We start from the raw sequence: 25,173 nt of genomic DNA, 5'->3' as shown, positions 1-25,173 counted from the left end.
CGTGACCTGTTGCCAAGTCCTGGCAAAGGAAGAGAACCTTTCTGGCTTCTGTCCTTCGGTGTCATTAGCCCACTTCTTGGCAGTCATGTAGGAGGAAAACCGTGCAGGAGAAAAGAAGTTTGGAGGGCAAGTCTGTGTTCAAAGAAGTCAGGAAGGATTATTCAATAGGAAATACGGGTCTAAAGAGGGACATTTTTTACTCATTTCTGACAAAGGAATAGAAATAAAGACATGATTGACTTGTCACTTGAAAATATTACTTTTGGTTTGTTCTCTTTTCCAGCATGTTGCTTTGCCAACCATGGCCCATATCTCTAAGCATTCTGGCAGGTACTTCCCATCCCTGTGTTCATTCTCCCATTTTCTATTCCTGTGAATAGGATGTGTTAATGCCCTGGATCAACCTCACAATCAATAATTGAAAGCATGAGTGGGGAAAAAAAAAAAAACAACAGCAAATCGGTGTGTTTTTTCAATGGATGAGAAGGTAAATGAAATAAGCCTACTCTATTTGGTAGATGATGCCCAAGTGAAAAACCTTTCTCCCTGATCCTTGCAATCCATACATACCACGTTGGTGATAAACAGAAAATAAAAGACAATATTGCCCTTCCACGTTCTCTTTCTCACTTTAAAATTGTGTATGTGATTTCTGTTGGTTTCTCATTGGGAGAGCAATTTCAAGAATATTTTAACCTAATTGACATGTATTCACACACACAGGTCTAGGGTGTATTTAACCTATTGAGTGCTGTGCTGGATCCATTTTCTGCCCCTCCATTGATCAAAGATAGGTCCACTGCCAACAAAGTTTCTCCACTAAACTCGATACTATCTATGCACTAGAAGTTATTTTTATTTGTATTTGCAACCCCAGGGCCTAAAAGAAGCTCTTGCATATACTAGGTGATGATTAAATGTTTGTTGAATGAATGAATGAGTTTTACTATATTGGTGTGGGAGGCAGAGTAAATGCCCTTCCACTAGATGTTTAAAGCCTCATTCCCAGAACCTTCAAATATATTCTTTTACATGGCAAAGGGGACTTTGAAAATGTGATTACATCAAGAATCTTGGGGTGGAGGGATTATTATTACTCCCAACTTACACTAAGAAAACTGAGGTCCAGAAAACTGAAGTTACTTGATCCAGATCACATAGCAAGTAGCAGAACAAGGATTTGAACTCAGGCAGCCTGACTCCACGTCATCCTACCTCCTGTATTAGGGCTGAGAAGCATGGAATGTAACGGAAATATAAGACTCAGTCCTGGCGTACAAGGAACTCACAAAGAGAATGGGAAAGCACTCCAACATAAATGCCACATTCGAGAGAGTTCATCACAGAGGTTAAGTGATCTATGACCCATGTTTAAAGAAGAAAAGAGGACAAGGAAGCTGAAATATTCAGAACTGCATGGAGCTGGACCTTAAGGGTACATGGGCTACAGACAGGCAGTGCACTGTGGAGCTTTCTTCCTGGCTGAGGCAATGGAATGAGAGAAGGAACAGAATGGGGACATGGGGAGAAGCAAATAAAAAGCCCGTGAGGGGAAAAATCTGAGAAAGAAAAAACAAAAAGATAAAACACTTAATTGTTTGTGTGGTCCTGGCAACATTCATCGAGCACCTATTCCACCATCGAGGGAAGAAGACTCACAGTTAACTTTATTTAATCCTCACAAAACCCCTGTGAAATGAATATGATTGGCCTCATTTTTCCAAAAAAGGAAATTAAACACCCAGAGAGATTAGGAAAATGCTCAAAGGCACATACCCAGTAAGTGTGATTCCAAAATTCATGCTCTGCCCTCTGTTCCTTTTTGCCCCCATCATAATCATCTCAGCCCTTCTCTGGGAAAGAGCAAACTCCCAGTGGGGTAAGAGCAGGTGGAGCTGTGTAAGACTCTAGAAATAGCTGCTTTGGACGGTAGTGGGTTCAGGGCCGCCACTGAGGCTAGTGTCACCAGCTGGTTGCTCGAGGAGCACATGTGACAAGCCCTGTGCTACGCGCCAGCAATGGGGAGACCACAGTAAAATGACACCCGTCTTCCCCGCCCGCCCTGTGGTGCTGACCGACTGTTCGATGAGGGAGACAGAGAAGTAAAGACTTCTCCTCCCTGACTTCAGGTTAGTGTTTACCTTCAGGGAAGAAAGGTGGAGAAAGGTTTGGAAGGGGTGGGGCTTTAGTTATGGCATAACCTCTTATTTCATAAGAGAAACCTAAACAAGTATGGCAAATCACTAACATATATGTAACTTCAGTGCCAAGTACACAGGTGTCTGTTAACGTTACTTTTCTTCATTTTAGTTTCATTTGCAACGTATCGCAATAAGGCCAAAATCAATGAACTTCAGAAGTATTGTTACTGTCTCCTAAAGAGATCATCACGATAATAAATCATCAGTACCGTGCTGGAGGGAAGCATAGGGTAGTACGGAAGGACAGAAAAAGGCTTCAAACCCAACTCAAAGAGAAGCTGGAAAAGGCTTGGAAATGGATTCTCCCCTAGAACCTCCAGTAGGACGTGTTCCTGCAGATACTTCCATTTTAGCCCCAGGAGACATGATTGAACTTCTGACCTCCTTCTTGTGTCTTCAAGAAAGTAAGAGATACTTTGGAGTGGGTGACCAGGGTGAGCAGCGGTCAGCACGAGTCTCAGGGTGAGGGAGATCAGGACATACTCCCCCTCGCCTCAAGGGGTCAGCTCATATGTCCTGGCGGTGAAGGGGGGTGTAACCATGGTGGCTGGGACTCAGTCAGGATAAACCTGTTAATCCAGCAAAAGGGATTTGGATTTCATCTTAGAAATGAAATAGGGAGCTTCTGAGCAGTTGCAAGCAGCATAGAGATGATCAGATCTGCTTTTCAGAAAGATCACTGTGGTGGGAGCAGGAATGGGGACAGAAAGGAAGCTGGGACTGGCCAGGTAGACCAGACAGGAATTTGTCGCAGGTTCCCAAATGACAGGAATTCAGGGACCTGAAAAACAGAGTGGCAGTGAGGATGAAGTAACGATTTCAGAGCACTTACACGGTGGGATTGAAAAGGTTGGTGATCCATAGGATGTAGGGACAAGATAGCATCACAGATAACAGCTAAGGGGCGCCTGGCTGACTCAGTCAATGGAGAGTGCGACTCTTGATCTTGGAGTTGTAAGTTCAGTTCCCACACTGGGCACAGGGATTACTTAAAAAAAATAAAATCTTTAAAAAAGAGAGAGAACTGCTGAGTAGAGGCACTCTACTCTCTTGGTAGAGGCACTGCTCTCTCCCACCATAGGACACAAGAGGAATAAATTTAGAAATGAAGATGAGTTTTCTACAAATGGTGCTGGAACAACTGGATATCCACATGTAAAAAAAAAAAAATTCCTGACACAGGCTTTCCTTACACCCTTCACAAAAATTAACTCAAAACGGATCATAGACCTTAATGTAAAATGCAAAACCATAAAACTCCTAGAAGATAACATAGGAGAAAATCTAGATGACCTCGGTTTGGTGATGATTTTTTAGATACAGCACCAGAGGCACGATCAATGAAAGAATTAACTGATAAGCTGAGCTTCACCAAAATTAAAAATTTCTGCTCTGTGAAAGACACTTTCAAGAGAATGAGAAGACAAGCCACAGACTGGGAGAAAATATTTGCACAAGACACATCTGATAAAAGACTGCTGTCCAAAGTATATGAAGAACTCTTAAAACTCAACAAAAAGAACACAAGTAACACAGCTAAAAATGAGCCAAAAAACTTAACAGACACCTCACCAAAGATCTACTGATGACAAATAATCATATGAAAAGCTGCTTCACATTGTATGTCATGAGAAAAATGCAAATTAAAATGAGATACCACTACACACCTATTAGAAGGACCAAAATTCAAAACACTGACAAGACCAAATGCCGGTGAAAATGGAGGGCTACAGGATCCCTCATTTGTTGCTGGTGGAAGGGTAAAATGATTTGGCCACTTTGGAAGACAGTTTAAAGTTTTCTTACAAAACTAAACATTCTCTTACCACACATTCCAGCAATCATGCTCCTTGGTATTTACCCACAGGTGTTGAAAACATATCCACATAAAAACCTTCACACAGATGCTTATAGCAGCTTTATCCGTAATTGCCCAAACTTGGATATGACCACGACGTCCTTCAGTAGATGAATGGATAAATAAACTGTAGTACATCCAGACAATGGAATATTATTCAGCACTAAAAGAAATGAGCTATCAAGTCATGAAAAGACAGGGAGGAATTATAGATGCATAATAAATGAAAGAAGCCAATCTAAAAAGGCTACAGACTGCACAATTCTAACAATATTCTGGAAAAGGCAAAACTCTGGAAACAGTACAAAGATTAGTGGTTACCAGGGGTTAGGGGGAAGGGAGGGATGAATATGCAGAGCACAGAGGATTTTTAGGCCTGTGAGAATATAGTGCCTGTGTGATACATCAATATAGTATCTGTATGATACTATGATGGTGGATACATGTTATGATACATTTGTGCAAACCTGTAGAAAACAAGCCACCAAGAGTGAAGCCTTATGTGTGCTATGGACTTTGAGTGATTATGATGTGTGGGTGTAGGTTCATCCATGATAAAAAAAAGTGCCACTCTGGAGGGGGATGTGGATAACGGGGCAGGCTGTGCAGGTGTGGGGGCAGGATATATATGGGAAATCTCTGTACACCCTGCTCAGTTTTGCTGTGAACCTAAAACTGCTCTAAAAAATAAAGCCTGTTATAAAGAATCAGAAGAAGAAGAAGGAGGAGGAGGAGGAAGAGAAGAAGAAGAAGAAGAAGAAGAAGAAGAAGAAGAAGAAGAAGAAGAAGAAGAAGAAGAAGAAGCAGCAGCAGCAGCAGCAGCAGCAGCTGAGAACAGTTTTGAAAATGCTGCATATAGGGCCTGGGGAAATATAAATAGCAATGTTTAATGGGTAGTGTGGTATTACCACTTCCTTCCCAATTTATGGATGAGGGAACTGAGACTCAGAGGGGTGAGTATCTTGCCCAAGGTCACACAGCACATTAACTGCAGAGGGTAAAATTTGAACCTGGGAAGTTTAACTCCTGAGCCCATAGGGGTAGCCATGTGTGAAAGAGGTTTTGAGGCTTGTCTTAGTTCCTTATTGCTGCTGTACCATTTTAAAAGTGGAAAAGGTAAGGTAAGGGTGCCCGGCTGGCTCAGTTGGTGGAGCATACAACACTCGATCTCAGGGTTGTGAGTTTGAGCCCCACATTGGGTGTACAGATTACTAAAAAAAAAAAAAAAAAAGTGGAAAAGGTAAAGGCACCTAAACCAAGGTAAGCTTCCAATACTTCACTAACAGTGGTAAAATGTTGATACCAGTACACTGTGACAAGTTATGTAAGTATAGTGTAATGTCAAGAGCAACCATTAAAGAAAATGAGGCAAGGTGACATGCTCCAAAGCATTGTAAATAAAGAAATATCAATTTAAAAAGATACTCAGGTAATGCCCAAGAGACAAAAGATAGAAACAGAATGAGAAACAGAGAAAAAGACAAAAAACAAGTAATAAATGGCAGCCTTAAGCCCTAACAGGTCAATAATTAATTTAAATGCAAATAGTCTAAACACATCCATTAAAAGACAAAGACTAGCAAGAGTGGAGAAAGGGATGATCCCACAACAAGCTGTAAGTAATTCACTTCGAATGTAACAACTGTAATAGTTTCCTAGTGGGGCAGCAACAAATTACACTAGATTTAGTGGCTTAAAACAACCCACATTCATAATCTTACAGTTCTGGAAGTTACTAGTCTGAAATAGGTCTTACTAGGCTAAAGTCACAGTGTCAGTAGAGTTGTGCTCCTCTGGAGGCTCCAGGGGAGAACCCCTTTCCTTCTTTTTCTAGCTTCTAGCACCCACCTACATTCCTTGGCCCATTGTCCACCCCTCTATCTTCAAAGCCAGGGGTGCAGAATCTTCAAATCTCTCTCCTCTTTGGCCTCCGGTCAGTCATCTTGTCTTTGGCTCTCCTTCCTCCCTCTTTCCCTTCTAAGGACTCTTGTGATTGTATTGAGCCCACCCAAGTAATCCAGGATGATCTTCCCATTTTAAGGTCTTAATTTAATCACACATGCAAAATCCTTGTTGTCACATAAGGTAACATATTCCCAGGTTCTGAGGATTAGGACATGGATATCTCCAGAAGGCTCTTAGTCTTCCTACCAACAAGATAATCAGGTCAGGAAAGTATATAATGACACCTAATATGACACATATTAAGGGATTTAGTAGCACCCCTTCCCTCCTTCCTACCTCCTTCCTATTGTTTCTGAAAATCTACTTGCTGGTGTTTTTTTGAGAACCACCTCTAACAATCATCCATCCCATGATAAGAATCTAATGTTGTTAAAATTATTATACTGTTCCAGGCAGCGTCCCAAGCACTGGGACCATCAAGGACTTGAATAAATCAGCATAGGCTCATTTCCTTACCCATCCCCTCTCTGTAGACAATAATTAGGGTTGGGACCATGTTTGAATGCCAACTCCTAAAGTAAATTATTCAAAGCAGAAGATTATTTAATCTCAAATTAATTTATATTCCTATTAACCCTTTCTAGTGTTCCCATTCCAGTGGGCATATCCTTTGAGCACCTATTATGTTCCAGGGACTGTTCTAAGAACTGAAGTTACGGCGATATCCAAGAGAAAGTCTAGTAGGGGAAACAAAGGGAGAATAAATAAACGCATGTCATTTTGGCTAGCATTAGTGCTGTGAACAGAAATGAAGAGAGGTAAGGACTCAGAGAGTGACCAGTGGAGGACCGACTGGGGTAGTACTTGAGAAGGACAGTCAGGGGGATTATTTGAGCAGAGACTCAAACAAATGAGGAAGCCAGGCTTGCAAAGACCTGGGAAAAAGCATTCCAGGCAAAGGAAAGAGCCAGCATGAAAATCTTGAGGTGGGAACCAATTTGGCATATTTGAAGCATGACAGGAAGCCATTAAGAATCAGCAAAAAAGTGACATGTTCTCATTTACTTTTATTGCTTTGGCTGCTGTGTGGAGAATATATTGTTATATATACAAGGGCAAGAGCAGAAGGGGTACACAGTAGGTCAATATATAGTTGAGAATTAATAAACAATAAATTCATGTCTTTTGAATACCTTTCTAAAATTACTTAGAGCAATTTGTGTCATATCTCCAGCCACTTCACTCCCAACAGTTTGACTCAGTCACAAATCACATAAAGAAGACACGTCATTTCCCCTATGTTTCTAATGTCACGATCATAAAGGAATTTCATTCATTCAAATAAATAGTCAGATGTTGAGGTTTGTCTGGAAAACCAAAGAACCTTGAGCCTTCATATTCACACCCTCTTAAATATAAAATGAGCTTATATGATTAAAAGTTCCAAACGCCACACACTTTCTAAAGTGTTCTGTTAAGATGTTTTCCTTTGGCATATGCAGCCCAAAGAGTTCTTACCTTAATCATTTTTCAAGTTTTAATTTCCACATGCTTGGCATTTTCTGATAACATTGATGGGGTAAAAGCAAAATTCTGTTCTATGTGTAGCGATTGCTTGCAATTAACCTTAATTTTGGCCAAAAGTAGCAACATTCCTGCCTCATAGCAACATTTCTAAATGTATTAGATAAATATCTCCAAAGAACTTCCTATTAAAAAGCAATGAAAATGAAATCTGCCACATTGCAGGCTTCTCTTACATTAGGAAAGTCTTAAAGCAGTGAAGGTGCCAGTAAGACTACTCTCTTAAGGGGTGGCTCAGTCGGTTGAGCATCTGCTTTCGGCTCAGGTCATGATCTCGGGGTCCTGGGATCGAGCCCCTGAGTTGGGCTCCCTGCTCAGTAGAGAGTCTGCTTCTCCCTCTCTCTCTCTGTCTCCCTCTGCCCATCCTCCACCCCCATCATGTACTCTCAAATAAATAAAATCTTGAAAAAAACCCACTACTTTCTTGAAAAAGGAGACATTTTTAACCCTTATTACACAGAGTGGTTATGTAACAATAGCAATAATAGAGGTAGGTTTACTGTAGATAAACAATGTCCCAAGAACACATCTTTTTTTTAATTTTTTTTATTATTATGTTATCAAGAACACATCTTACCCTCCTTCTGTAAAAGGAACTTTCAAGTCCTCCAGCATTTCACTCAAGGTATAACCACACTATAGCCCAAGTATAAGGGAAGTCCTTGCAAATTCCAGATGGACAACCCCCCCCCAACAATAGAATGCCTAATGCATTCTATTCCTTTAAAGTATGTTCAATAAATAATGACTGTTATCTATTTCATTTTAATCTCTCAACATCATCTAATTGATATTATGATCCCTATTTATATGAAGACAGAGGGGCTCATAACTGTTATGTGCTCAGTTACAAAACAAGTGACAAAGACAGAACACAGACTCAGGCCTGATTCCACAGTCCTGCTTTGATGATTTTCCCATCAAACTGTGCTGGTTGGATGTCAGACCTTTGATATCATGTGTTAGATATGCCTTTTTCTTTTAAATGTATTATCTAGTCCTTAAAGTCAGAGTCACATCAGAGATTAGGGTAAGTGTATCTTGAGGAGGAAGGATAGGACAAAGAAAACAAGATTTTCTTCGGTTCTTTGTTCTAATTTACCCATACTATCACTTACTGTGTCAAATACATGCATGCAAATAATGCATGTTTATTGTGGGAAAGTTAGAAAATTCAGATAAGCCAAAAAAAAAAAAAAAAAGAAAAATCCACCCTAACTAAATAAAAAGCACCTGCAATCCCACCATCTACAGATTTCTCTGTCATCATCTGATCACAGCAGGACTAAGCAGAGCATGACAGTATGGTCCTACCTAACATCTCTCTCCTTGTTATACAAACGTAATCAGACTTTTAGTCCAGAAAGTGCTGCAAATGTCAGATAAGGTGGCAGCAGGAAAATCCTTGGGTTTTAGAAAAATCATTCCTTCATCATAGTCTCATTTAGATATTCATAAAGCATGCTGGCATCTGCATGATGCAAAGTTGAGAAGTTGAAATAATTTTTTTTTACCAGCAAACTATCAGTTAAGTAAAAAGGCTTGGTGTAGGCTGATAATTTCCATACTGAAAACATGAAACAACATATTAAGAAATATCTCTTAATACAGTCATTAGCAGTGTCTCATAGAATTAGACAGTTGTAACTATAACACTGAAGGCAGAATAAGGCAGATATAGACCTGGGTTTCAATTCTGGCTTCACCACTTATTTCATGACCTTGAGCAAATCATTCAAATTTTGTGGGACTCAATTTACTTATCTGGAAAGTGGGGATGGTGATATTAACTATTTAGAAAGACCCTACAGAAATGTTGTGAGGACTAAATCATTTAAAATATAAAATGAGGGTGCCTGGGTGGCTCAGTTGGTTAAGCGACTGCCTTCGGCTCAGGTCATGATCCTGGAGTCCCAGGATCGAGTCCCGCATTGGGCTCCCTGCTGAGCAGAGTCTGCTTCTCCCTCTGACCCTCCCCCCTCTCATGCTCTATCTCATTCTCTCTTTCAAATAAATAAATATTTAAAAAAAAAATAAAAAGTGTTAAAAGGCTGCCTTCGGCTCAGGTCATGATCCTGGAGTCCCGGGATCGAGTCCCGCACTGGGCTCCCTGCTTGGCGGGGAATCTGCTTCTCCCTCTGACCCTCCCCCCTCTCATGTGCTCGCTCGCTCTCTCTCTCTCTCTCATCCTCAGTCTCTCAAAATAAATAAATAAATCTTTAAAAAAATAAAAATTAAAATAAAAAATTAAAATATAAAATGAGCTTAGCAGGGCGCCTGGGTGGCTCAGTCGGTTAAGTGTCTGCCTTCGGCTCGGGTCATGATCCCGGAGTCCTAGGATCGAGTCCCACATCGGGCTCCCTGTTCAGCAGGAAGTCTGCTTCTCCCTCTGACCCTCCCCCCTCTCATGCTCTCTCTCTCTCTCATTCTCTCTCTCTCAAATAAATAAATAAAAATCTTTAAAAAAAATGAGCTTACCATAACATCCTACACATGGAGAGTGGTAAAAGGACCTTTTAACAAGTTAAAATCTTCTTGAAATTCAAAGGTTTTAAGCCTTAATATTTTTATCTTTCCTAAAAAATATCTATTTTCTAAGAAGGTAGATAACCTTCTGTCTCCATCAGACAATGACCAGCTTTAAGAGCATTGCTACATTTACTAAGAATTAAGATAGTAGGCTCTATTTAAAAAGGTAACAGGGGAGCACCTGACAGGCTCAGTTGGTAGAGCATCTGGCTCTTGATCTCAGGGTAGTGAGTTTGAGTCCACGTTGGATATAGAGATTACTTTAAAGAGAAAGAGGGCGGGACCTGGGAGGCTCAGTTGGGTAAGTGTCCGTCTCTTGATTTCAGCTCAGGTCATGATCTCAGGGTTGTGGGATCGAGCCCCGCATCGAACTCTGCACTCAGGGGATTCTCTCTCTCCTCCCCCTGCTCACACACTCTCTCTTAAATAATAACACCTGTTTCTCTTTTAAATCTTTTTTGTTGTTTGTTTGTTTGATTGTTTGACAGAGAGAGACACAGCAAGAGAGGGAACACAAGCAGGGGGAGTGGGAGAGGGAGAAACAGGCTTCCCGCTGAGCAGGGAGCCCGATGCGGGACTCGATCCCAGAACTCTGGGATCATGACCTGAGCCGAAGGCAGACGGTTAACGACTGAGCCATGCAGGCGCCCCTCATATAATAAATCTTAAAAATAAAAAAGAGAGAGGTAATAGGAATAAGTAACTATTACTTATTACTATTACGCTCATCAACTCAGCTACAGATGAAATAATCCAGGACTCTTTCGGGTACTCAGTGCTGTTCAGAATTCCTTTATTCATTCCTAATTAGTAACTTTTCTCATTTTCTGAATTTACCTATCTTCCTTTCCCTCTCAGTAGGGGAGAATAAAGACCATTGAGATTGAGCTTCCTACTTACTTTTTTTTTTTTTTAAACAATGTCAAAAAGTCAGTGTATTTAACCATACTCAGCTTGTAACAGAGCAAATGGATAAATGGAATAATAATTCATGTTATACCCTATTATTATATGAACAGGCAACAGGAAAAGTTGGTAAAGGAAGGCAGAGTAACTCTTACCTTTAAGAATTAGAACCAAGGGGCTCCATAATCATCTGGTATCCACTCAAATGTTGTACCTATGGTTAGAAATGTACATGATGGGAATTCCAGAGATCTTCCAGATCCTTCATTTAAGGTCCCGGTCAACTGTGACCACAATGTAACACTTGTGAGCTACTCTCTCTGTACTAAGCAGTCATCTGCCTAAGTTCCTTTGTGTGTCATTGGTAATCGTTCAAATCTTGGATCCCTGGCAATCTTTAGGGTTACACAATACTTCGGCCCCAATTTCTCAGTTTCAACCATTATGCAGTCAGTTATTCAAGGGATACACTTGGCATACAGACAGTCCATCATTGACTATACTTCGTTGAGTTTGGCTTTAATGGAAAAGTTTGATAAAGTTGGTATCAACCAGGATGTGGCCAGATGGGCCCAGCCACATGTTATATTGGAAGAATAAGCAGGAAGGATGTTGGGAGACTTCTCTTTCCTTCGGTGCACTGGTATCTTTCTTTTCTTTCTTTTTTAGGTGTTAATCTATTCCTCTCTTTAAGTCTCTCATCTCTAAGCATTCACTTCATGGTCATATACTTTGCCTTCTTTTGTTTCCCCATGTTCACACTGCACCTGTTTCTTCTGGGATCACCTCCTACTTACTCCTTCTTAAAAAGCCTCTATCTTGAAGCTTTCTGGAAGGCATTAGATAATTCAACTATTCAACACCCTGTGCCAAACTACTCGATTTGCTATCATTCCCCAATACTTCTTCATTACCCTGGTTAACTAGGACTGTGTATAGGTATCAAGAAGTTTAATATATGATTTTTGTTTTTACTAAGAATGGCAAGAATCATAAACGTGTGTTGTTGATTTATTGGAATAACAAATACCAAAGAATACATAAAGGAATTACATAAATAAATTATGATACAGACACGGAATATTCTGCAGCCATTAAAAATAATGTTGTAAAAGGATATTGAAATAGAAAAATCTTTACAATGTGAAGAAGCAGGCCACAAAACAGTATGGTTAATGTATCATTTTTGTGAAGAAACTAATGCATGGAAAAACTACTAGGACAGACATAAAAATATGAACATCGTTATCTTTGAACTATGGAATTTTTTTCCTTTATATTCTTTTGGTGTTTTCCCAGAATTTCTGCGTTATACTTGTATTAATTTTGTAAATAGAAAAAAGCAAAATGGATGCTGACTTAATTAGAGAAAGGAAGAGGGAAGGTACCAGAACCCTGGGGAATATCTACATTTAAGGTGTTTGAATGAGGAAGAGGAATTGACATCTTAGACTTGTACTTTTTAAGAACTAAGTTTTCTTTTTGCTAGTTCTTGCTATTAGATCTATTTTAGCTTCCTAGCTGCCTATCAGTATTATATACTTAACCTAGCCTTAAGCATCTAGGTTAAAATAAGGGGAAAAGACACACATTTTTTTTGTAAAACAAAACATACCCACAAACCAATATTTCTTTTTTTTAAAGATTTTATTTATTTATTTGAGAGAGAGAGAATGAGAGATAGAGAGCACGAGAGGGAAGAGGGTCAGAGGGAGAAGCAGACTCCCTGCCAAGCAGGGAGCCCGATGCAGGACTCGATCCCGGGACTCCAGGATCATGACCTGAGCCGACGGCAGTCGCTTAACCAACTGAGCCACCCAGGTGCCCGAAACCAGTATTTCTTATAGTCCTAGGAATCCCATGAACAGATGCTGGCCATACACATAGCACAGTCTTTCAAGTCCTCAAGAGGTCTTTTATTTTAATACAGCATAGGTAAGAAATCCTCCTGGGTAGAGAGGTACTTCTGGAAATCGTATTAATTCTTTCGGGCTAAAGTAGTATCATTTGAAAATATTTCTAGAGGGGCGCCTGGGTGGCTCAGTTGGTTAAGCGACTGCCTTCAGCTCGGGTCATGATCCTGGAGTCCTGGGATTGAGTCCCACATCGGGCTCCCTGCTCAGCGGGGAGCCTGCTTCTCCCTCTGACCCTCTTCCCTCTCGTGCTATCTCTCATTCTCTCTCTCTCAAATAAATAAATAAAATCTTAAAAAAAAAATATTTCTAGAGAAACACTATTTCTGTAGCATTGAAAGAACCCATTCCATCCCATCCTAGAGGGTTTAGGAGTAACCCAAGGAATGACCAAGCTAATCCATCTCACAATTTTGGTCACTGCTCTAAAAGCAGAGTTATCATATAAAACATCTCATACAGGGGCGCCTGGGTGGCTCAGTCATTAAGCGGCTGCCTTCAGCTCAGGTCATGGTCCCAGGGTCCTGGGATCAAAGCCCCACATCGGGCTCCCTGCTCGGTGGGAAGCCTGCTTCTCCCTCTCCCACTCCCCCTGCTTGTGTTCCCTCTCTCACTGGGTCTCTCTCTGTCAAATAAATAAATAAAATCTTTTTTTTATTAAAGATTTTTATTTATTTGAGAGAGAGAGAATGAGAGATAGAGAGCACGAGAGGGAAGAGGGTCAGAGGGAGAAGCAGACTCCCTGCTGAGCAGGGAGCCCGATGTGGGACTCGATCCCAGGACTCCAGGATCATGACCTGAGCCGAAGGCAGTCGCTTAACCAACTGAGCCACCCAGGCGCCCCAATAAATAAAATCTTAAAAAAAAAAAAAAATCTCATATAGAGGCCTCAAAATGATTCGTACTCACAGACACTACTAACAAAGTCAAAATAAAATAGTGCTTCACAAAAGCAAAACGAAACAAAACAAAAACAAAAACTGCATTTACATGTATTAAATGCATTTACATAAAAAATAAATATAATAATACACAGGAAAACCATTTGTTAAAGAAGGACATATATTAGACAACAGAGAATTAGGCAAACCGGAAAATCTGAAGTGTTCTTTTTTTTTAAAGATTTTATTTATTTATTTGAGAGACAGAGAATGAGAGATAGAGAGCATGAGAGGGAAGAGGGCAGAGGGAGAAGCAGACTCCCTGCTGAGCAGGGAGCCCGATATGGGACTCGATCCCAGGACCCTGGGATCATGACCTGAGCCGAAGGCAGTCGCTTAGCCAACTGAGCCACCCAGGCGCCCCAATAAATAAAATCTTAAAAAAAAAAACCTCATACAGAGGCCTCAAAATGATTCGTACTCAAAGACACTACTAACAAATAGTCAAAATAGTGCTCCACAAAAGCAAAACGAAACAAAACAAAAACTGCATTTACATGTATTAAATGCATTTACATAAAAAACAAATATAATAATACACAGGAAAACCGTTTGTTAAAGAATGACATATATTAGACAACAGAGATTTAGGCAAACCGGAAAATCTGAAGTGTTCTTGTCATGTAAATTTAGGAAATTATATAGAGAAAACAGAATCTACGGGTTTAAGAATGTATTGTGAAGAGACTTTCTCTCTAGATTTTCTCTACAACCCTTTCAGAGTACAGCTTATATGAATAAATACTTTTGAGAAGCACCTGCTTTGAAACAGACTTCCCACTGGCCATGTTAATAACTAACAATCACACAAGAATCAAGATTACTTTTCAAGATTTGATTGCAGATATTTCTTATATAATTGAATTAAATGGCTATAGAAACGTAAAGACTTCAAATCTGGGCTTAGGGGATCCTAAGGTTAAACTCCAAAGCACTGTTTGCAACCAAAAGGAGCTAGGAAATACTAGAAAATGGATATCTACCAGCTAGCTTAACTGCAGCCAGAAATACTATCACTGTGAAAAGTCGGTCCCCAGGGAACATTAGCTCCTGAAGGGCAGACATGTTTGTTTGTGTTTTGTTCAGGGCTGCACCCTAGCATCTAGAACAGGAACTCCCACGCAGTAGACACTCAGTATTTTAACTAACGAATGAATCAGAGAGACCATTCTTGGCGTACATGAGGAGTCAATCCAAATTCATTTCATGTATCAATACCGCATAATCTCCCACCAACTGCAGAAGCTGTTACTGAATGACTAACATGTTAGGAAGCTAACTGTACTGTCACTGTATACTTTTGAGAAAAATGAATGATAAAAAACGATGGTTTTTACTCTTGAGGAGCTGGGACCCAAGTAATTGTGAAATCGTTATGCGTGTTACTAAAGAAAGCATGACAGTATTATGAGGACATATAACATTCCCGGTATTTCCATCTTCTTACCACCCTCCCAAACGCGGTGAGGAAGCCAGTCCTAAGGTACAGGTGCTGCTTCCCTCAGACACTGGTGCATCACCCAAGGCACTTGTACCAGCATCTGCCTGGCAGCGCTAACAGATGGAAGACATTCATCATCTGTTTGGTGTTCCCACCTTGTCCATCCAGCTTCAAATATAACTACGCTGAGCTAGATGAGTCAGCAGCTGGTTTTCCAAAAGCTAGTGCATCACTCCCAAAGCAAAAAGGAACAACTTCACACTTCAGAGGCCTGCATTAGTGCCAGAAGTATCCATGTTGCCTCAAGTTTTCAGACTCCCCAGTGATCTTTCACTCGATGGATACCAAGGCAGAGGCAGATCTGAAAGCTAGAGAAAAACAGGTGGGTTCTCATACACAACTGCGGCCCCAGCCCCAGGCAATATAGGAAATGGTGTTTGTTCACACTGTGGATTAACTGCTTTGAAGGATCAAAATGCAAAAGACCGCTACATTCAACATATAAGGTTTTCTTAATAATAAAGCACTAAAAAAAATGTGAATAAGTCATTCTTTTATTTTTCAGAAGCGAAAATGACAAGTCGCAACTTGCCTTTGGAAAAGGCATTAAAGAATATTGGGTTAATAAGCTATCTATCTCATGGAGACAGTAGCCTAAGACTCAATTATCACACAGCTCTCAAAGAAAGTCCAATTAAATAAATCTCAGAATAATATGCTTTTAAGTAAAACAACAAAACAAAAAATATCAACAAAAAGTTATAAAGAATCCATAAAGTGGTATATGAAGAAAAAGGATAATCTGGAAATCCACATACTGAGAGTGCTCTATTGAAATCAAGGAAGCCCAAATCCTAAAACAGAAAAAAGAAATACATTAAAACACAGTATTTTAAGAGTCAAATGAGGTTACTGCAGATGCACATTTTAATGCTTCATTTACTCGGGACATTTTTTTCTTTCTCTTGGAGTACTTTATACTGTAGGAGATCATGTGAATGAAAGTGCAGAGATCTGCCTTCTCAATGAGCCCCTCAAGTTTTAAATATCAAATCTGAGCCTGGAATCCCAATTAAAAGTTTATATAACAGACTACAGAGAATGAAACTGCTTACTCAACTGCATTTGCTTAACTCTTCCACATTATGGCTTAAAAACAATCTGTAAACTTTTGAAAGAGACACGACAATTTACAGTATGAAAATAGGGCTATGTGAAACTATACATGCTTTCTCATAAAGTAGGACTGACAATTTCCAAAATGAAGATGCTTACTGCAAAATGACAGAGTTGGTGGGGGAGGGGGTGGGGTAGGCAGTGCAGAACCACCAGTGGAAGGCACCAAAATCCTGGATTCTACATTCAGCTTTGTACTGATTAGTTGTATCTTAGTCTGGACTTACTCAGGTCTCAATTTATTCCCTGGTAAGAAGAGGTAGATGGATCTCTAAGCTTCATTTAAATCCAAAGATTCTTATAGTTTATAAGAAAAGATTTGAAAAACTTTTTGGTCAATCAGTTGAATAAATTCCTCAGATCCTGACAGGGTCTGTCACTGTTCAACTCTCATGAAAATAAATAAAGTAGATCCCGTATTTTATTGTGAGAAAAGAAAAAAAAATCTACCTTTGTGGCAAAATTATATTTCATAAACTATTTATACACTATAACATAGAAAATAAATGTCTGCTCCTTTCCTGGCCTCTAGAAGCACTATCTGAGACAGAATCAACTAAAAACCCTAGGACTATGACTTTGGCCAAAACATCTAGCCTGCCTTGGGGCGCCCGGGTGGCTCAGTCGGTTGGGGGTCTGGCTCTTGGTTTTGGCTCAGGTCATGATCTCACGGGTTGTGGGATTGAGCCCCATGGCAGGCTCCACGCTCGGTGGGGAGTCTGCTTGAGGAATCTGTCCCTCTGCCCCCCAACCCGCTCGCATGGGTGCTCTCTCTCTCTCAAATAAATATATAAATCTTAAAAAAAAAAAGTCTAGCTTGTCTTTCTCTCTGCCTTCTCTCTGAGAGCTGTTAGATGGTTCAAAGTGAACTATCACCTAACAAGTACCCTGCACCCTACATGTTATATAGGACTTCTCCATTGCTGAGGAGATTGTGCTAGGGAATCTTTCCTGATGGTCTATCAAAATCCTGAGAAAAATCTAGCATTATTGGAAGATTACTTATTAGAATAGACTAATGTACAGCCCTGGAAATAAAAACCTTGTAGTAGCAGAGTCCTAGAGAACCAGCGAGTTGAACCAGGAAGACTGATGATATCTCTGACTTATCCAAGTGTACTACCTATTTAAAGCTGCAGCCAGTTAATAATTCTCATGGGCAGGGCCAAACTTTAAGTTAGAGTTAAGTACTTATAGTAGTTCAGGGTTAAGACTCAATCAACCTTCAGGTTTAGGGAAGAAGAGAAGGAAGAGGTTTAAGGATCATATTGACCCCAGGAAAGCAGGAGAGCAGCAAAGACATGCCGTACTGAACGCTCTACAACACATACTTTCCTCATAACCATCATGTAATACTATGAAATATCTTTTTGCTTTGATGTTATCTTTTTGTTGTGAACTCTCTCTTCTAACCATAATCTCTGCAAAGAGAGACTGAATCAGGAACTGCAGGAGCAATGAGGGTACATAAAAATGCTTTATAAAAGACTAGAGATGGTTCAGGTAAATGGAGACCTGTGTTTCTAGATAAGCAAAATGAGAGGCTTATAACATTAGATGATCTTAAATTTCCTGTGGCTCTCACATTTTCATAATTTTATACAGATAATATACCATAATAAAGATTATACATGCATATGACTTACTGTTTCTTTTTAAAAATATTTATGGATATAACTGTGTTTTTCTAAATGTCTCATTAGTAATACTCAGTCTTGTAAGTCTGGTTCCATAATAATCTATAATGTAACTACTTCCATCTGAAGGTCCAACGATCTAGAAGAGAAAATTTTCAAAATTACCATTTTACAAAAGACATTTTCACAATACTTTGTGTTTACTTTGCTCGGTTGCTACTAAATTATTTCAGCAGCACCAAAATACAACTTAACTGAACTCAAGCAAAAAAAGTAACTTAGTGGCTCAGGTAGCTGAAAAGGATATTGGGAACAATCACAGGATCCAAAGAGCTGCAGGAACCAAGGCTTCAAGGACTGAAATTCCATGCACACATGCACACACACCGCGCCGCTGCTCCCCCCCCCCCCGCCACCGCCCTTGGTCTGGCCTCTGAGCCTTTTAGCTCTTCTGCCTTCATTCTGCAGAGAGGCATTCCCACCTGCTTGCCAACAGCTCCAGATTTACATCTTCAAAGCTCAGAAGCTCCCCGTGGAAAGTATAATTTTCTTCCTCAGTGTTTGTATACAAATTCCAGGGAAGGACTGATTTTGGGTTTTATGCCTACTGCTGGACAAATTATGATAGCCAAGGGAATAGAATTAATGTGATTGGCTAGGCCAGTCCCTGTGGGAGTGGGAGGTAGTGTGAGGGACAATCCTTCCAGAACCACGTGGAATGGAAGAGATAGAAAAGAAACAACACACGCTCATTACAGTCATCTTGTCCACTAATCACATTTCTGACAATCCAGTTAACATGATTTCTACAAATTATTCTTTAAGATAGCAATCTTCATGGGGCACCTGAGTGGCTCAGTCTGTTAAGTGTCTGCCTTCAGCTCAGGTCACGATCCCAGGGTCCTGGGATCGAGCCCTGCATCGGGCTCCCTGCTCTGCGGGAGGCCTTCTTCTCCCTCTCCCACTCCCTCTGCTTGTGTTCCCTCTCTAGCTGTCTCTGTCAAATAAATAAAATCTTAAAAAAAAAAAAAGATAGCAATCTTCAAACTGTAGCCCTAGGGGCACACAAAGATTTACCAAAATGTATGTGAGCCCAGATGGTTTAAAGGAAATCAATTTTGAGACCCTTAATTCCCATAAATATTCTTTGTAAAAGTGATCGACCTGATACCAAGCCACGGTGGGGTCAGAGTTCCCTTCCCACTTCCCTCTCCCTGTGGTCCTTTCTCCAGAAGAAACTTGATGACAATAAACCACGCATGCCATCAAAGCAGGTATTATGATGGAACAGTGCCTCTGATGAGCCAAAGGGATAATTCAAAATACAGGACTTCAGGAAATCTCCTTTAAATCATTTTTTTAAAAGATTTTATTTATTTATTTGAGCGAGAGAAAGCACAAGCAGGAGGCGTGGCAGAGGGAGAGGGAGAAGCAGGCTCCCGGCTGAGCAGGGAGCCCAACTCCACTCGGGACTCGATCCCAGGACCCTGAAATCATGACCTGAGCCAGAGGCAGCTGCTTAACTGACTGAACCACCCAGGTGCCTCAGGAAATCTCCTTTAATCAAGAGTCCAAAAATATGCTTGCTCTGCCTCATCTTTTTCAAAAGTTGCATTCCCAGTAACATTTTACTTTTTTTGCTTAAAAGTAATTTGCTAAATCATTTTTATAATATATAATATGCTTATGCTGTTTTGATCAACTGTGTATCAACAATTATGACAACAATCCAGTAATTACAGAAAATTTTATAATCTTTTAATGAATCATGAAAATCATGATAATGAAACTGATCAGTAGAAGATTTTTCAAGCATAAAAAACATAGAGAAAGTCAATTATCATATGGTTTCACTTATTTGTGGAACATAAGAAATAGCATGGAGAACATTAGGAGAAAGAAGGGAAAAATGAAGGGGGGGAATCGGAGGGGGAGATGAACCATGAGAGACTACAGACTCTGAGAAACAAACTGAGGGTTTTAGAGGGGAGGGGGATAGGGGGATAGGTGAGCCCAGTGATGGGTATTAAGGAGGGCACGTACTGCATGGAGCACTGGGCGTTATATGCAAACAATGATTCATGGAACACTACATCAAAAACTAATGATGTAATGTATGGTGATTAACATAACATAATAAAATAAATAAAATTTTAAAAAATATTACATTAGGATAAAATTCTGTGGGAGAATGGAACTAGAAATACAAATTCAAGGAGAAAAAGAAACTATGTAAAAATCACAATGCTTAGTGAAGGGTTCATTCATGTCTTTTTTAAAATGAATGATATTTTAATTCTATGGTATTTATATTTCATTGGATACATTTTAAAATTGATATAACAGTTTTATTTAAATATGTCAATATTTGCAAACCAGAAATTATATCCTTTGCAACTATTTAAACTTATGATGGAAAACTTAAATGTCAACTTAAAAACGGGTGGAGGGTAGGGATTTTTAAAAAAAATTCTTTCAGGGGTTATACAACCAGAGTTTGAAGAACACTGTTGTAGTGCATGCTTCGTTTTAAAAATAAGTTTGGTTTTTAAAACTATTTGACAAATACTGGATTCCTACAACACTCCAGGCACTGTGCTTGGCATTATACACATAACAGTGAATGAGATACAATCTCTGCCCACGAAGAGCTTATACTAGTGAACTATAAATATTAATATTCAAATAACACAAAGCACTTTTGTACTAAATACCATGCTGGGTACTGTTACACACTCTGCTTATTTTCCAAAGATTAATTTGGTTTGATATTTATGAATGTTATTTAAGAATGTAATAAAACCTTGGGGCACCTGGGTGGCTCAGTGGGTTAAACGTCTGACTCTTGATTGCGGCTCTGGTCCTGATCTCAGGGTCTTGGGATCAATCCCTGGGTCAGGCTCTGCACTCAGCTGGAGTCTGCTTGAAATTCTCTCCCTCCCTCTCTCTTTGCCCCTACCACTGCTCTTTCTCTCAAATGAATAAATCAATCTTTTTTTAAAAGTAAAAAATAAAAAAGGATTTAATAAAACCTTTGCAGTAGGGCGCCTGGGTGGCTCAGTTGGTTAAGCGACTGCCTTCGGCTCAGGTCATGATCCTGGAGTCCCGGGATCGAGTCCCGCATCAGGCTCCCTGCTCAGCAGGGAGTCTGCTTCTCCCTCTGACCCTCTTCCCTCTCGCGCTATCTCTCATTCTCTCTCTCTCAAATAAATAAAATCTTTAAAAAAAAAAAAAAAAAACCTTTGCAGTAATCAAGGTCCCAGAGGAAACTACTCTGAGCATTAAGCCGAGAAAGAGAAGAACGAGTGACTAGGAGTCACAACGTGTTTTGAGACTGGACGAGGGGAACAAAGAAAAACTAAAGCCCAGCCTGTAGAAATAAACCAAATCATATGGCAAAAAAAAAAAAAAAAAAAAACTGCCTAATTAGGAACATGTGCATAGCTTGGGACCAGGCCTTTTGTCCCATTCTCTTTTTCTTCCTTTGCCGTCTCCCCTATTCCTGTTGAAAAAAAGTATTCAAGGCTGGAAATAAGGAAAATACATGATTAGGTGACCTTTTCCTATCATGCATTTCTATTAAGTCTACCTGAGGTTCACTTGCCTCTCTTGGGAAATGTAAAACTAACTAAAGCCAATCAGGACCCACATGTTTTACAATCTTGTAAAGTCAGTAGTTAACATGTAGAAAAATAATGTGTTGTTTTTGTGTTTTTGTTTTGTTTCCTCTGTTCTGTAGAGAAGATAGCCCAGAAGGATACAGTTTTATTACCTGGTAATACAGGATCTAAATCTGTATCTAACTCAGCCATTTTCTTACCATTTCTCTCCACTCAAACTCTGTCACTGTGGCTCCTCAACAACCAGTTCTAGCACAGGAATTCCACTCCTCCTTCCAGAGACTGGGTCTGTCTGGGCATGGAATCTAATTCTGGCCAACCACCAATAATGCAAGTTCACTGTTGGCATATCTGCCCTTAAGAAGATATGTGGGGGGGGGGGGGGGACATGGCTTCTTTCTGCTGCTAACAGGCACTATATAATGAAGTGATGCTAACCAAAAGACCTGAAGATGGCAAAGAGAAAGAAGGAAGGAGAGAGGGAGAAATAGGAGGGAAGGAAGGGAAGAGAATGGGAGGGAGGGTCCACCATTATGTCCTTCAGCTCTAAATTAACAAATCTTTTAACTACCTTAAATCTAGATTCTTGGTATGATATAGTAAACTACCGTATTATGAAAGCAAATTTAAATTGAGGTTTCTGTTACTTGTAGCCAAAAACACCTGATAATGCACTAGTTTTCAGCACCCTCTCCTCACTACTGCCAGATCACCAAAGCACGGCTCTCATTGCTACTCTCTGCTAAAACCACCTGAAGAGCTTCCCCAAAGACAAACAAATTCGGTCACTGTGGGAAAGCACCAGAGGAAGGGAGAACTGGAAAAGGAGGAATCCTCTCTGGATCTCAGGTTTTTGTATCCATATAAAGAGGAATAGAATAAGCTGATCTATACGGTACTTTTTAAATTCTACATCTTGTATGACTATGACATTTAAATGTAAACACATCTACAAGGTATTATCAATATACTTTCCTTTGAACTATGCCATCAAGGAAGAAATTGTTCATCCTACTTAACATTTTTTTATATATATTGTTAAGATTTTATTTATTTGAGAGAGAGAGAATGAGAGAGAGAGAGAGAGAGCGCGCACATGAGCGGGGGAGGGCCAGAGGGAGAAGCAGACTCCCTGCTGAGCGGGGAGCCCAATGCGGGACTCGATCCAGGGACTCCAGGATTATGACCTGAGCCGAAGGCAGTCGCTTAACCAACTGAGCCACCCAGGCGTCCCCATCCTACTTAACATTTAAGAAAACTATCTGTTGCAAAATTTTCAACTATTCTCACCAAAATCGAAAACTTAAATGTTTTTAAGCATCTTATATATACTTATGTACAATACATGTGCCTATTACGAATTCCTTTATTATATTATTAAATTGTTAATTATAAAATTACAAGACTTTAAAAATATCCCATGCTGAGAAATTTTTTACTGTTAGATATGCCAATGTCCATTTGTTTATTGGCAACAGAGTATGAAACCTGAAATTATGTTTGTTTCTCTGCTAAGAAATAGCCTGAAGAAAATTCTACAGCATGAAGTATTTCCATTTGATAAAATGGGGAATATTTCCATAATCTATGGGTCCAATTCATGGACCAAGAGGTTGCTACAGGTCTTCATCTTCCAAAAGGGGAAACAGGAGGGTCACTACACTGTGGGAAGCTATTCTGTACAATAGGTATCAAGGTCTCTTGTGTGAGAAGCCTTAAAACCACAAGAAAACAACATCATATCCTCTATATTAGTTTCCTGTGGCTACTGTAACAAGTTACCACAAACCTTAGTGGATTAAAACAGTAGACATTTACTCTCACAGATCTAAGGCCAGAAGTCTAAAAGCACGGTTATCTGCAACAGCCCCATACCCTACAGATGCTCAGGGGAGGATCTGTTCTAAACCTCTTCTAGCTTTCGACAGCATCAGTATTCCTTGGCATTCCGCAGCTTATGGCCGTATCACTCCAATCTGCGTTTTTGTCTTCACAACGCCTTCTTTGCTCTATCTTTTCCTCTTCTGTCTCCTATAAGGACACTTGTCATTGGATTTAGGACCCACCCAGATAACCCAGGATGACTTCTTCATATCAAGATCCCTAACTTAATCACATCTGCAAAGGCCCTGTTTTCAAATAAGGTAATATTCCCAGGTTCCTGGGATTTAACATGGGTATCTTTCGTCCTACCATACTCTCCCTACGGAAATGGTGGTGGGGGGCACCTGGGTGGCTCAGTCCTTAAGCGTCTGCCTTCGGCTCAGGTCGTGATCCCAGAGTCCTGAGATCGAGCCCCGCATCGGGCTCCCTGCTCCATAGGAAGCCTGCTTCTCCCTCTCCCCCTCCCCCTGCTTGTGTTCCCTCTCTCGCTGTGTCTCTCTCTGTCAAATAAATAAATACAATCTTTAAAAAAAAAATAAAAAAGGAAATGGTGGTGGTCTGGAGGCATTGGGTGGAATTTAAATTCTTTGTTTCTGATTCTCTTTAGCAGCTTAAATGCAAAAAAAATCTTGTTTACCTTAAGAGGTAGATTTTTCTATAGGTACAAAGTCTACAGCAAAGAGAATAAACCAAGAAACTTAGGAATACACATTAAGTTGAGAATGTTAAGAAGTGGTCACCAAATTCCCTTTTTTTGTTCTTTACCTCTGATCTCCATTCTAATTCTCTACAATCCCCACTTACCACCTACCCACACAAATAATAAGCATACACTTAATTTGGTATATGAGCTGGATACATATTTATTTTTAAAAAACATTTTCTTTGAATATGTATTTTTAATTTATCCAAATAATATTGTTGTGGACTTTGTTCAGTTTCAAACAATTCTCACAGGATACTGTAATTTTAAGACCTTTCCATGTAGCATATGTACATCTAGATAAGTGCTTGTAATTGCAGCCTAGTGTTAAAGGATGCATCCATTCTCTTATTATTGTACACATCTAGGTTGATTCTAACTTCTGGCTACCACAAACAGGCTCCAACAGACAAAATCTTTGCACATGACTCCTTGTGGACAGCAGTACAATTTTTTTAGAGTAAATGCCCAGAAGTATTTGTTTACGTATTAGTTATTTGGGTGATTCTGTGCATCACCTATTAGTTCGCTGTACTCATTTAACTATTAGGATCTATATTTTCTTGTTGATTTGCAGAAATTATTTGTATATTCATCATATCAATTCCTATTGCTAGTATCCTTTTATTCAGTCTATTAAGTGTTAAGGTGGTCTATGCTTATGGTATCTTTTTTAAAATAGAATTTCTTAATCTTAAGGTAATCAAATTCCCTAATTTTTTTTCTTTATGATTTACATTTTAGGGATATTGTTTAAAAAGACTTAACCAATCTAAGGTCATGAAGATATTCTCTTCAATTAGCTTTATATAAAAGTTTATCTTGGGGCGCCAGGGTGGCTCAGTTGGTTAAGCGTCTGCCTTCAGCTTAGGTCA

At 39.8% G+C, this 25,173-nt stretch overlaps 1 protein-coding gene and 1 pseudogene across 1 annotated transcript in view; both read right to left on the bottom strand.

Annotated features, from left to right (window-relative positions):
* Positions 1-11,147: 11,147 nt before the first annotated feature.
* LOC114212037 (rRNA-processing protein FCF1 homolog pseudogene) lies at positions 11,148-11,737 on the bottom strand (annotated as a pseudogene).
* A 4,310-nt stretch (positions 11,738-16,047) lies between these two features.
* Positions 16,048-25,173, bottom strand: part of TM2D1 (TM2 domain containing 1) — a 46,749-nt gene continuing 37,623 nt past the window's right edge. Inside the window, exons 6-7 of the mRNA XM_028106809.2 lie at positions 18,101-18,230; positions 16,048-16,132 (exon numbers count right to left, since the gene is read on the bottom strand). Of these exons, the coding sequence (XP_027962610.1) occupies positions 18,120-18,230 (111 nt within the window). The 3' untranslated portion in view covers positions 16,048-16,132; positions 18,101-18,119. The remainder of the gene's footprint in view (positions 16,133-18,100; positions 18,231-25,173) is intronic.

The sequence above is a fragment of the Eumetopias jubatus genome, unplaced genomic scaffold (assembly GCF_037043125.1).
Source record: "Eumetopias jubatus isolate StellerSeaLion01/CBP00866 unplaced genomic scaffold, mEumJub1_p1.0 scaffold_4, whole genome shotgun sequence".
Taxonomy (NCBI): domain Eukaryota; kingdom Metazoa; phylum Chordata; class Mammalia; order Carnivora; family Otariidae; genus Eumetopias; species Eumetopias jubatus.
This window is presented reverse-complemented; position numbering and strand designations above follow the sequence as displayed.